Source organism: Anomalospiza imberbis, chromosome 2, assembly GCF_031753505.1.
Source record: "Anomalospiza imberbis isolate Cuckoo-Finch-1a 21T00152 chromosome 2, ASM3175350v1, whole genome shotgun sequence".
Classification (NCBI taxonomy): Eukaryota; Metazoa; Chordata; class Aves; order Passeriformes; family Viduidae; genus Anomalospiza; species Anomalospiza imberbis.
In genome coordinates, this window is record NC_089682.1 from 28,607,475 (window position 1) to 28,621,585 (window position 14,111).

Sequence of the window (14,111 nt, forward strand, 5' to 3'; positions counted from 1 at the left end):
AAGTGTCTGTTATACAGCTACCAACAGACTTCATCTGATATGCATCCTCCTTGAATAAAATTGGCCTGTTTGAAGCTGGGCAAGATTTTCACTGACAGAATGAGATTGCAGTAGAACTGCAATTTGTATTGCATGGCCATCGGATTCTTCACTGACCCAAAGAGATCTGATTTTTGATTTCCCACTACTGATCCATACCTCTACAAAGATAAACTAATTCCCATTAGTGATACTACCACCCAATCACTAGTTCAGAGATATAAAAATATATGCTTACTCAGACTGGAAAAAATAAATGTCTCATACCTTCCAAATTGATCTACAACACCCTATTGGCAAATCAGTAGGAAAGTCCCTTTCAGAAGCCTTAAAAAGGTAAAAATTTTTCACCACCAAGACAGGGAACTGGCAATAATCTGTAAGAAGGTATAAAATTGCCAGCTTTCCTACAGCTCATAAATATTCAGGTTAGAGATGAGATACAGCTGGCCTGGCCTGACCTGAAAAAGCAAAATATTCCTGCCCTGTTCCAGAATGTGCTTTTGTTTCAAGGTCTCTTTCTAATCCCCTGAGAAGATATTTCCATGTGTTGATAGTCAAGAATTTAAAAACTTGGACCAGCTTCAACAAATCTTGGTCAAAGTATTCAGGAATTAATCAGGCTGAACTTTTCAACCCAGATTTATATATTTAGGGAGTGTGGGTGTTATCCGATATACCGCTTTTCTTTACTTTTAAGTGGAGCACACTCTAATAACAGATAGAAAAAAAAGAAAAAGCCTCAACTGTCTGCAATCTAAGAATATTTTATCTATGTAAAAAACAGAACTATATGTGGAAAACACAACTAAGAGATAGTAAATAAAGACTTCTTAAAGAGCTATAAAATGTGCCAGGAACAAGCATGTCCTTTTTTTGTATCTGTGACTGCTGTTTTTGCCTGTCCATACTTTACACTGTAGCTTTTGAAGCTGTTGAGCAATTTTAGCAATTTCTGATAGATGGATAAAAGCTGAAACTTAAATTCCTGCAATTTTTCTGAAAAAAACATGTGCTTGTGTAGAAAAAGAGATCCTATGAATGTTCTCACTGAGAAGAAAACTAGAGTAGTTTTTCAATGACAGTATTAGACATTAGAGAACACATTTGAGAGAGCCCTCACAAGTGCCTCAGCCACAAGATAAGTTTCAGATGAAGTGTGTGCACTGTGACTGAGCATAATTCAGCCATGAAACAGTCACAAAAAATCAGGCTTCTCCTCATTAAACTGTATGAATATGTAAGTATACAAATACATAGGAAATACACATACACACACATATATATATATATATGCATTTTTACCTAAAGCTTTTTACATATAGCATTTACTTTTTCAACTGGAAGAAGATAAATTGTACTATGTTTGGGAATGAAAGCAGTGTGTTCACTGCATGTACGAAATGGACTTCAATTTGTTTGTATGCTCAACATAACCTAAAACTGTAAAATTTGGAATAAAAATATAATGGAGTGACAGTGTCATGAGAAAAGGTCACATCCAGGCCTCTGCATCTGGCAGCAGTTCCACACTTACATCTACATTACAATCTGGAAAGTCCCAGAAAGTTCTCACATCAGATTTTCCTTCACAAGTCCCTTCTTGGACACCATTATTTCTCTTCACTAAGAAAAGCTGCACTGAGGACCAGATGCTCCTAATTTCCTTCTTTCCCAACCTCCCAATTACAATCAAACCCCCGATAACTGACAGGATTACACCAAAGTGAAACCACAGGTGCTGAGAAGAGGACACTTGTAATACTCGAATTCTGAGAGCACTGGACTCTGAGAGGATGAAAATGATACTGGATTTTCACATTGTGTATTAGCTATAGCACAAGACAACAGTGCTGTAGGGAAACTTACCTTGAATTCAAGTCAGGGGAGAATTTTCTTTGCTATCTTTCTATGCTTTAAAGTAGTTTATAGGTAACTGTAAACTTAACTGAGTAATAACTAATTTGTTCTTTATTTTAAAAGAACAAGTCTTTGCCACCAGAAAATCCCAGAATGACAACATAAGTCTGAATGACACTTTGGGCATAGGCCATTTCATTAACTGTAAACACTTCCAGCTGATGCTTACAAAACTTTTACAGACAAATTAAAAGCTTCATATACTGAGTGGTTGGAGGCACCAGCAGGCAGTATGAAAACACAATGCCATTTCTCTCACACCTGTTATACATTATCCATATGCTAACAGGTTATGGGAGAAATTTACTTTTCTAGGAAAAAAAAGTTGTTTTATTGGCTATGTCCCTGGTGAGTGCTCACCACACCTACAGTTTCATGCTTATTTCTGTAAATCCGTACATCTTGCACCCATTTGCTTAACTGCTGAAGGGTTACTTTTGGTTGACTTTGGCTTTTTTAATACTTTCCTTGCAGATCCTATGGTATAGAAACCATGGAAAACATAGGAAATACCTACAATAATCCTGTGTTTAATGGAGTCCACAAGTTGGCCTTGGCAAGCAGAAGGGAGTGAAAACTCTTTCTGTGAAATGTGCAAATTAAATTATGAGTGGATTTTGAGATACAGCTACTGTGTCAGCATGCAGGCAAAAAATGGCTCAAAAGGGTCATTCTCATGCATAAACTAAATAAAAAAATAAAACTTCCAGTAATGATGATCAGGAAAGGGAAAAACGAATTATTTTTCTCAATTATAATATTTAAACCCTGTCCCGACATGCAACACTTTTTCAGCTCATTATTGAATCTCAGGCTACTTGTTGTAAAGTGAAATGGTAAAAGAGGTGGGTACCTTAATATCTTTTCATACATGTAAGGGGCTGAGTACAGCAAAATATCGCTTGTTTTTACCTTTTCTCCACATACTTTTACTGGTATGTGCCAGTCTAACATACTTAAGTGTTTTGCTACAGGGTATGTGTAGCTAAAATCTGCACGGCATTTAGTTGAGGTAGCCCATTTTCTCCATTCAACCTTCTGAAAAGACCATTGTGTCAAAAAAGCCATGAACAACATATACAGTTACTATTCTGGAAATAAGCTCTCTAATCTCCTTCTTCCTACTGGGTCCCTGTTGAAACCCAGAGAAGTTGAAGCCCTGTTGTTCAAGAGAAATGGCACTGCATAATGGCTTCAGTTTGCTTAGACTTAAAAAGCCCGAGGAGAAGACAATATAAATGTAGGGTATGAGGAGGCAAGATTTACCCAGTTAACTGGTAACCCTAGTCTAAGGGGGTCTTCTGGGTTTTTTTAAAAACACTTCTAAGTCACATGCAGTCCCACCCTAGAGCCCAAATAAACCATGCTGGAGCAAAACTATACAGAGCTGTGGAGAAGCTGTAAAACTTAATCTTGCCAATGTTAACAGTTATCTTGTCAAAGTTTTCTTTGTGGGTGTCATAATGGAAATAAGTGAAAATACAACAGGAATTAGTTGTACATCACTTGTACCTCCTGCTGGAACAGATTTATTTGGGTTGCAATCAGATACCATAAACTAGAATTCACATGCCTAGACTAAATCTGATGTTCTTTCAGCTTAACAGAGGAGCAGCCTGACATTCAGAAAGCTTTAAGTCAGTTTTTTTTTTAAGTCAATACACCCACAACTTATGGACAAGCCAAAGGCCCCAGTAATATATAAAACATGCTGAAATAGACCAGACCTCCTTTCCAGTGACTTAAGAACACTCACAATGCATAAATGGTTTCATCAGTACCTTGGACTTTCTTGCTTTCAAATGTGACAGATTCAGAGAGAGAAAGCAATACCCATTCCATCAGTCTAATATTCTACTGACAAAGCCAGACATCTTAGACTCTCTTTACATTGAATGACAATAGTTGTTATAGTAATCCAGAGTAGCTAAAGACTATTCAATCCACTTTTTATCTTGGGTACTTTTTGTTGTAGTTTTGTTTCATGACTTCATCATGATGAAATATCTGCTACTGTCACCTACTCAGCTACTGCCCATAAAATCTTGCCATCATAACTGACTCAGGGATCAAATCCTTCATCATTGACACCTACTCTCTGTCTTCATTACTCCTCTTCTAAAAGGCAAGCGCCTTCTTCAGGGTATCATTTCACTGATAAAATAAGCATATATACCACATGAATTTTGGATATTAAAAAAATAGCTTGTTGAAAATTGTAAAAACAGGAAATGACAGGTAGTGAGGAAAAATAATTGAAATACATGTTACAAGGGAAAGAAGATCAGATCTGTTGTTCTACTTTCTAGAAGTCAAATTTCAGATATTTTGGAAAGCACTGTATATTGTATTATATTGTATTTTTCAGTTGAAAATATGAGACCAGATTTAGGCTATTTGACTTCTCCCAAAGAGAAGAAAAAAAAATGTAAATAACTTCCAAAGAAGATTGGTTTGCATTTGCTATTAGAAAAGATTAAAATATTACAGTCAGAAATTTGTGTTTTTTCAAAAGAATTTAGCTGAAATGAGTAGATGAGCCGAATAAACAACTGTCTGAAAGCTGTGAGTCAAAGTCTTAGATATTCTACCACAGAGTGCAATCTCAGAGATGAAACACATTGGGTATCAATTGTTACTCACAATGATTCAAAAAAATTAGGTGAGTAGCACAGATGTCCAAACAGAAGTGTTTAATTGCATAGTCAAATTTTGACAGAAATTACTAAAGTTTAACAAGCTACAGCATATCAGCTGAGCTAGATGAAACTATTTCAGTGTTTCCAGCTAGCTGTTTATGAGAACAAGGCTCCCAAAGACACAATGTTATTTTAGGTCAACCTAAATCTGTGTTATCTTGCTCTAGCATAAGATTGCACATTTGGAGTTACCTGTGACTGTACTGACATAGTACAGCTTATGCCAGATCAGGTATGAACCTTTTATGATGCTTCACACAACTGCAAAATTGGAATTCACTATTCTACCACTCACTCTTTTCCTTCAGTTAACCTGATTAGTTTAGTGCCTACAATAAATCAAGTAGATCTCAAGCAGATCTCTTCTACTTGAGTAGATCTCAAGTAGAACCTGAGAACTTATTTCAGCTGAATTTTTATACTCTCTATTCATGACAATTCTAGCCTTTCACACTCCCAACCCAGACCAGAGCCTCTATATTTTGGGGTGTGTAATCATCCAAGCTCTATTTTGTTTGAAGTCCAAAGACACTATTCAAATGTTACATGAACAGGCCACCTTAATTTGAATTTTAAAAAGCACAATCCACTGTTTTAGGTCACAATTCTGAGAAGGACTGTTTCTTTTAAGTAATAAAAAAACCACTGTGAAGAGTATTTTAAATACTAACATGCCCACACTAAACACTTGACCAATACTTCAGATCACTGGATATGCAGGTACAACGTGGACTTGTATCTTTCAGTACAATCTACATCTGAAATATAGGTAAACCAAAACACAAGAGTCAGTAAAATTTTGTTGTAGTGAAAAAAAACCCAAAAGAGATCAGACTCATTCCACTCTTGGTGTAAATCTGTCCAAAAAATACCAGAATGCAATTGGGAAAAAATATTTCTGTTCAGGAGTTCTGTTCTATGAAATGAACTAGAAATCAGCAATAGATAAGGCATATAGGGGAAGTCTATCATACCTATCAGGTTAACAAGTTTTAATCCAACTCAAAAGCAGGGCTTTATTCTCAAAGGAAATACCTAAGTGAAATTAGCTGCTCTTCTGTCACATACAAAAAGGGTTGCCTTGAACTGAAAAAGGGTTGATAGTTGTCATGAGCTGCTCTTGGTTATCACAGCAAAATAAGTTCGCCTTTGTTAGAACATTTTGTTTTCTTCAAAGTAGCCCCAGCTCCTGGCTGGAGTTCAGATTTGGATGTGTTTGCATTCTCAAAGCTTCCAGTTGTGCAAACTATTCATTCCACTTACTCTGTGGTATTGGATTTCTACAGGATCTGTCTTATAAGGACCGCCACTGGCACGAAACCTGCTTCCACTGCTTCCAGTGCAAGAATTCCTTGGTGGACAAACCTTTTGCTGCAAAAGAGGAACATCTGCTTTGTACTGACTGCTACTCCAATGAATATTCTTCCAAATGTAATGAGTGCAAGAAGACTATTATGCCAGGTTAGGATGCTCACTTTTTGGACTAGATATAAAGCCCAAAGAGCAATATTTGTGAGAAATCTTTCTACCTGCTGAACTACGTAAAAAACTGGTGATGGTGCATTCTAGGCCATTTCCATGACCAGAACATGTAATGTTCATAATGGCTCATGGAAGAACTTTCATTAATGTGAAAATTTTATCTAGTTACTCAAAATTTAGCTTCTCTCAGACAGATGAAAAATTGATCAAAGTGCCTCTGAGGTCTTTCTTGTGTACAAAGATATGAAGGAACAGGAAAGAGCTATTTTTTTTTTTTCAACAAGAAACATGAGGTTATAGTAATAGATTGCTAAAACCTGGTCTTCTCACAACTATACTATAGCATTCTGTGATGATTTGAGGGCTTTAAAGTTGAAGTGCTATCAGTGTAGAAATAAAAAATTTAAAGGCAATTTGAAGAATCCTCATACACACTCCATAATGACTACTAGTTACTTTGTCTGTTGGTTCTGACATTGGTCATCTCAGACAAAAAGAAGAAACCACAACATTTTGCTCCTAGGTGTAAAAATTAAGGCTTGATGATGAAATAGAACAGCAATATCTAAAACCAGACAACCCTATCTATTCCGAGTTTAAACATCCCCTGTTATTCCATGTGCACCCATTTTGCTGACACAGAAATAAAAACTGACATGCTTGGGAATAGCCAGTGCTAGTTTTAAAGCTGGAACTACATGGCTCAAGAAGTCCATTTACATCCCAGAAAGCTGGTTGTATCCTGGGCTGAATCCAAAGCAGCGTGGGCAGCAGGTCAAAGGAAGTGATTCTGTCCCTTAACTTTGCTGTCGAGAGATCCCACCTGGAGTGCTGCATCCAGCTCTGGGAACCCCAACATAAGAAGAACCTGGAACTGTTGGAGGAGGTCCAGAGGAGGCCCACAAAGAGGACTGAAACACTTTACTTATAAAGACAAGCTGAAAGAGTTGGGATTGTTCAGCCTGGAGAATGCTCTGGGGAAACCTGTTTGCAGCCTTTGAGTACCTGAAAGGGGAGCTGTAACAAAGATGGGGACAAACTTTTCAGCAGGGCCTGTTGCAATAGAACAAAATGTAACTTTTTTTAAAGTAAAAGAGAGTTGATTTAGATTAGTATAAGGAATACATTTTCTACAATGAAGGGGTAAGGTAAAACACTGGAACAGGTTGCCCAGAGATGTGGTGGATTCCCCATGCCTGGAAAAATTCAAGGTCAGTTTGGATTGGATTCTGAACAACCTGATGAAGTTGAAGATGTCCCTGCTTACTGCAAGGGCCTTGGGCTAGATGATCTTTAAAGGTTTCTTTTAACCAAAACTGTTCTATGGATCTGTGATTCTATAATGTTATGTGTATATATTTTTAGTACTGCTCATCAGATTCATTGCTATTATCAGTGATTTACTGAATGGATCTCTTCTTGTCTATTATGCCAGCTATATATTAATACGTAGTAATGGAGGCTGGATTCAGTGACACAGAATCCCTACTTCTCTTATAACCCAGAAGAGAAGAAATTAATTTTTGTAAGCTTTGCAACTACCCACTGGTCTCTAGCTGCTTACCCAAGATAGCTGAGTGTACTGGTAGAGCAGTACACTCACCATGTTTTTCCTACTTACACAGCATACTGTGGTAGTACAGGAGCTACAGAAGAGGAGTAGTACAGTACAGGAGTACAGAAGAGGTCACCAGTGAAAGGATAATTTATTTTGAAAGAACCAGCAAGTGATTGGATATTCCTTGTGGAGACTGTTAGTGCTAAACTTGCCCTTTGCTTTGAGCCACCAAATGTAAAATGTGGATCACAGAATCGCAGAATCACACAGAATCACAAGGTTGGAAGAGACCTTCAAGATCATCGAGTCCAACCCATGTCCTAACACCTCAACTAAACCATGGCACCGAGTGCCACACCCAGTCTTTTTTTAAACACATGCAGGGATGGTGACTCCACCACATCCCAGGGCAGACAATTCCAGTACTTTATCACTCTTTCTGTAAAAAACTTTTTTTCTAATATCCAACCTATATTTCCCTTGGTGCAGCTTAAGACTGTGTCCTCTGGTTCTGTCAGCTGCTGCCTGGAGAAAGAGACCGACCCCCACCTGACTACGGCCACCTTTCAGGAAGTTGTAGAGAGTGATAAGGTCACCCCTGAGTCTCCTTTTCTCCAGGCTAAACACCCCCAGCTCCCTCAGCCGTTGCTCACAGGGTTTGTGTTCCAAGCCCCTCCCCAGCCCTGTTGCCCTCCTCTGGATGTGCTCAAGCGTCTCAAGGTCCTTCCTAAACTGAGGGCCCAGAACTGGACACAGCACTCAAGGTGTGGCCTCACCAGTGCCGAGTACAGGGGAAGGATGACCTCCCTGGGCCTGCTGGCCACACTATTCCTGATACAGGCCAGAAGCCATTGGCCTTCTTGGCCACCAGGGCACTGCTGGCTCATGTTCAGCCAGCTGTTGACCAGTACCCCCAGGTCCTTTTCCACCTGGGCACTGTCCAGCCACACCGTCCCCAGCCTGTAGCACTGCAGGGGGTTATTGTGGCCAAAATGCAGGACTCGGCACATAGACTTATTAAACTTCATCCTATTGGATTCTGCCTATTCATCCAGCCATTCCAGGTCTCTCTGCAGAGCCATCCTACCTTCCAACAGATCGACACACGATCCCAGCTTAGTGTCGTCTGCAAATTTACAAATGAAAGACTCAATCCCCTCATGCATGTCATCAGTAAAGATATTGAACAGAACTGGCCCCAGCACAGACCCCTGAGGGACACCACTGGTGACTGGCCCCAGCTGGATGCAACACCGTTCACCACCACTCTCTGGGCCTGGCCATCCAGCCAGTTCCTAACCCAGCAGAGAGTGCTCCTGTCCAAGCCGTGGAAACTTTACCATGAGGTGCCCATTTAAGTGATTACAAGCTTGTTCTTTCAGTCCTTCTGCAAACCCAACTCATGCTGACTTCAGTCCAGCAGCTAGCAAAACAGGGCTCTCCCTGCTTTGAGTTTCAATGACAACACCATCCCAAAGAGAGCACAGCTGCAAATGTAAAAATAAAATTCTAGACTATTAAAAAAATTATCCAAATCTTCTTTTTCCAGAATATTATTCTTTGAAGGACTGATTTATTTGCTCCTTGACATGATATAGGAAGTTACTGGCATAAAGAGGGCATAATTTTTAGAAGGTGTGTGTTAATAAAATGGAACAAAAATATATAAGAATGTAAGCATCAGAAAGAAAGATAATTAACAGTTCACTTACTACTAATGCAAGTCAATTAAAAAAAAAAAAAAAACAAACCAACAAACCACCAAAGCAATCCTGAAGCATGCCTCTCAGCAGAATTTAATGAGATCATAAAACAAGAAAAATATGCAACTAGTAAACAAAGAAGACAATGCATGAGAAGGGGAAAAATGGTAACATTTCACCCTGCAGTAATAGGGGGAGAGAGAATTGGCATCAAAGGCATTAATGTGGCTCTTCATCATTAGCCAACTTGATTGGCTTGTCGGTCTTCCAAGTATTTGACTTCATGTTTGCTGTTACAGGCTCCAAGAGTGATGCAGAACTGTAGGAACAACATTTGTTTGTTTACCCTTCTGGCCAGTATCAAATATTCTGACTCAAACTGGTACATAGGAAATCATACCACATGCAAATAGATTTATCTATATAATAGGGCATCTCCAATTTCCTGGAAGGGCTCAGAGTCCATCTGCCATACAGTGGACTGAATCTGCAAAGAACACTATCTGAACCCTAAAACTTTGTTCTAGAGAAGTGCATTTGTTTTCTACCATACCACTTTTCTTCTTTCCAATAAAAGGATTGTTTAAATTACACATTTCAACCATATTTTCAATTTAACTGAAAACAGAGAGAAAGCTTTTTTCTTACTGAAAGGTTCAAGAGGCAGAAAAACATTTAGGATATGTTCTGTTGAGCTGGAAACAATTGCAAACTTATAATACACCTCAATGAGAACAAGAAAAAGGCCCCTGAGCAGATATGAAATAATCCTTTGTCTCAGACAGAGACTGTATTTCATTGGGAAAGGGAGGCAAGGTGCTTGCCAGGAACTGCATGCCCCATCCTTGACAGTGTTCAAAGCCAGGTTGGATCAGGCCCTGAGAACCTGGTCTAGTGAGAGGTGTCCCTGTCCATGGCAGGGAGTTTAAAACCATATGATTTTTAAGGTTTCTTCTTGCCCAAATCATTCTATGAGTCTGTAATTAACCAGGTACCTTGCTGCTATTTGAAAAAGATACAAAACAGATGTAGAATGAATGAGGTCAATCTTTAATGGGGAATGGCCTGACCACCACTCAGCACTAACAGCAGCTTATATTGGTGTCTGTCCAATTCCCTTGAATCTTCCTGTGCACTGGAATTCATTCTTTGCCTAATAATACCACAAAAAGCTGTTCTAGGCTGTAGCTATTTGCAATAAACGTTTCTCTTCTTTGCAGGAGAAGAGATCTCCAAAAACCTAAAATGGTACCAAATGTCCTGCAAAGCTGGTAGGAACATTAAATAGCCTCTAGCTCACAGCTGCAATGCTTCTGTACTGAAAGACAGCTGCCAGGCACACAAGAGCTACAAACTGCCTCTATCTCATCCAGAAGTTCACTTGATGCTCTGGTGTCATTACAGGTACTCGGAAGATGGAATACAAGGGCAACAGCTGGCACGAGACCTGCTTTATCTGCTGCCACTGCCAGCAGCCTATTGGGACAAAGAGCTTCATCCCTAAGGACAATCAAAACTTTTGTGTACCCTGCTATGAAAAACAGTTTGCCATGCAATGCGTCCAGTGCAAGGAGGTAGTGCTCTTATTTTGCTTATGTGAAACTGAAGGGATTTAAGTCCATCCCATTTTATATCCAAGTAGGCAGAATATCTCATTTTTGTATGTGTAAAAAGATTAAGAATTAACTGGTTTTAAGAAATGATATAATTTCAGTTCCACTTACTTGTAAGAGAAAACTCCCTGACAAAGTCTGGAGAAGCAGAAAGTAAATACTTAATCTAAAATATGAAATAAACAAGTATTTCCCAAAGAAAGTAACAGGGAAGTTGAAACAGATCAGGTAATTCCTCCACCATGAAAAAAGGGACAGGTGAAGGAACAGTTATGAGAAAAACTCTAGTACATTCATACAAAAAGCAACATACATAGTGTAGCTTGAAAAACAGAGTACAATTGAGAGTGAGACTTTACAATACATGCAAAGTAAAGTACTTTTAGCATGGGGCTTCTTTTTATAAATAAAGAAATGGCAATAAAGCACTCTCATGATTTTCTCAAGGTCAACTCTGAGCAAAATTATAATCTTGCTGTTTGTAAACCTTCTTCCCCTCCTCCCACCCACAAAAAATCTCATCACCTTTCCTCTTTACTAAATCAAAATATAAATGTGCCACTCTTAAGAAAACACTTTTTTATCTTTTTTTTTCCTAAAACAGGCTATCACCACAGGAGGTGTTACCTACCGGGAGCAGCCATGGCATAAGGAGTGCTTCGTGTGTACTGCATGCAAGAAGCAGTTGTCTGGACAGCGCTTTACCTCCAGGGATGAGTTTGCATACTGCTTGAGCTGCTTCTGCAACCTCTATGCCAAAAAGTGTGCTGGATGCACAAACCCAATCAGTGGTAGGTCTCTCATGACTGGTGCCTTTACATTTCATGGCAGTTTTGTGTGTTGAATTGCTACTAAAGGCAAAACTAAACAAAGTCTGACCTTGATGCCTTGTGAAGTCTGACTTAGAACAGAAATTAAATGGAGTTAAAGAATAAAGTAGGTATTTATTAGGAGGTCTCAACAGATCTGCTTTGGGCAGCACAAGAGCTCAGCCAGGGCTACACCCCAGGTGAACCTAAAATGGTCACAAAATGGACAACTGGTCATTAGCATATTAAAGCTAATTGTCCAATTACAGCTTTAGCCCATGAAGTTCCATCCTTCTTGTTTTTCTCTCTTCAGTCCACTGTTGTTTATGCTCTTGGGCCTGTGAATCTGGGTCGGTTGTCCTTGGTCCCAAGCTAGAAAAGGAATTGTTTTGTCCACCTACTCTGTGAAGAGAGCTTACTATCTCCTAATATGAAGCTCAGGCCCACACACTTAAAGCAGCACAGAATCTGAAGAATATAAAAGCTAAAACTTGAGATATCAACCTGGCACAAGAAATGCCCAACTAAATATTTTCATGGAACTCCAGCTAGTAATTTTTTTTTTTTTTTTTTTTTTTTTACAACTTCAATACATCTGCTAATAACTGCCATAGCCTCAAACTCTGAAATGTTTTTTTACTAACCTGCTTCTTTTCCTGAGACATTCTTCCTTCAGAGCTATGAATCAAGTCAGGACACATGACAGACTTCTTTTTTAATTATCTAAACGCACCTCTTCAAAACATAAATTAACATACTCAGGTGCCATAAAACATTCTGTAAAAAACTACCATAATTCTGTTCAGAGGCAGGTTCTTTGCTTTTCTTCTGCATTTTGCAGGGCCTCCCTTGGAAGTTCACTTCTGCCATTATCACTAGGGATAACAGCCTTGCTCATCAACTTTGCTGAAAGCAACAGAAGTATTTGAGGACGAAAATATTAGTCACTACAGAATCAGTGAAATTAGCACAGCAACAAACACATTTGTCACAATGGCATTTTTCACTGCTGTATGTCAGATCTCCATGTCAGTCTGCATGACCTGAGGGCTGATCTGCTATTGTTTTCTTGTAACTGAATGATTTTGCTTTTCAAACAGGACTCGGAGGAACCAAGTACATCTCTTTTGAAGAACGGCAGTGGCATAATGATTGCTTTAACTGTAAGAAGTGCTCCCTTTCATTGGTGGGTCGTGGCTTCCTCACAGAAAGGGATGACATCCTTTGCCCTGAATGTGGAAAGGATATTTAAAGCTCAAACTAAGAGGTGAGGAAGAAGGGAGGAAAGCCGTGCTCACAATATATATTCTGAAACACATGGATGTTCAGAGCTAGCTTTGCCACTCTGTCTCACTGTACTATTAACATTTCTTAACCTGTTTCTTTATACTCTCCAAATCAGGAGGGAAAACAGCCTGAGAATCTCTAATAACAATATCAGTGTTTAAGATTTCTACCAATAACAAAAAGTAATGCAAAACCCATGATGTAAAACTATTTGCCTGTTTTTGACATAACATAGTATTTTTAAGATTTTTTTTTCTAAAAAATATTCCAGTTACAAGGAAGTGATACAGGTCAAGGATAACAATGGCCACACACAGTACATTCATAGGTGGATGTTCAGGGTGAAGCCTTCTGCCCGTTTAAATCAATGGCAAAGGCCATTCAATTCCAATAAGGCTGGTGTAACCCCAGTGTCCTTGAGCTATGTGACAAGTGTGCGCTGTCAAGTCTGTAGAAAGACTGCAAAAGTGGAGTGTGTTTCAATGTACATGGATTTGTGACATGCCATAAAGAGATAATGATGAACCAGTGGAAGTGGGAGTGCTTCATGACAGGTACATATTTTATTGCATGTCTAGCTGATCATTGTGTGAAGTACAAGTTCTGATCAACAGTATCAGTATTACAGTTAGTTGACATTACACTGCACATTGTATTTTTCAAAATAAAATTGTTTAAAACAAAACTGCGATTGTGGCTTAGTTGTATTTACATAATATTTACAAAAATGTTTTCACATTCTGAAGAAACACAATGCATACTAACACAACCCTTTTTGCACCCAATTTTTGGGGGTGTGAAGTTAAGACAATTCTCAGAAGGGCCCTGCTGTACAACAGTCTTAAACTAATTGAAGTCAGTGGGAAAACTACCAGCAAAAATGAACAAGTGTGTGAAAACACACACTGTACTGACTGCAGCTGATAAAAATGTGTTCATAGGCTCTAAACTCAAGCCCAAAATATTTTTCTTCTCAGCAAGCAAGGAGGTCAAGACAACTC

General features: G+C 38.8%; 1 protein-coding gene across 4 annotated transcripts in view; it reads left to right on the top strand.

Moving 5' to 3' along the window:
* FHL2 (four and a half LIM domains 2) overlaps nt 1-13,795 on the top strand; it is a 38,263-nt gene extending 24,468 nt beyond the window's left edge. For all 4 annotated transcript variants that reach the window (XM_068180296.1, XM_068180297.1, XM_068180294.1 and 1 more), the window contains exons 3-6: nt 5,945-6,119; nt 10,806-10,975; nt 11,619-11,805; nt 12,924-13,795. In XM_068180296.1, coding sequence (XP_068036397.1) covers nt 5,945-6,119; nt 10,806-10,975; nt 11,619-11,805; nt 12,924-13,075 — 684 coding nt within the window. In that variant the 3' untranslated portion in view covers nt 13,076-13,795. The remainder of the gene's footprint in view (nt 1-5,944; nt 6,120-10,805; nt 10,976-11,618; nt 11,806-12,923) is intronic.
* The last annotated feature ends 316 nt before the right edge of the window (nt 13,796-14,111 follow it).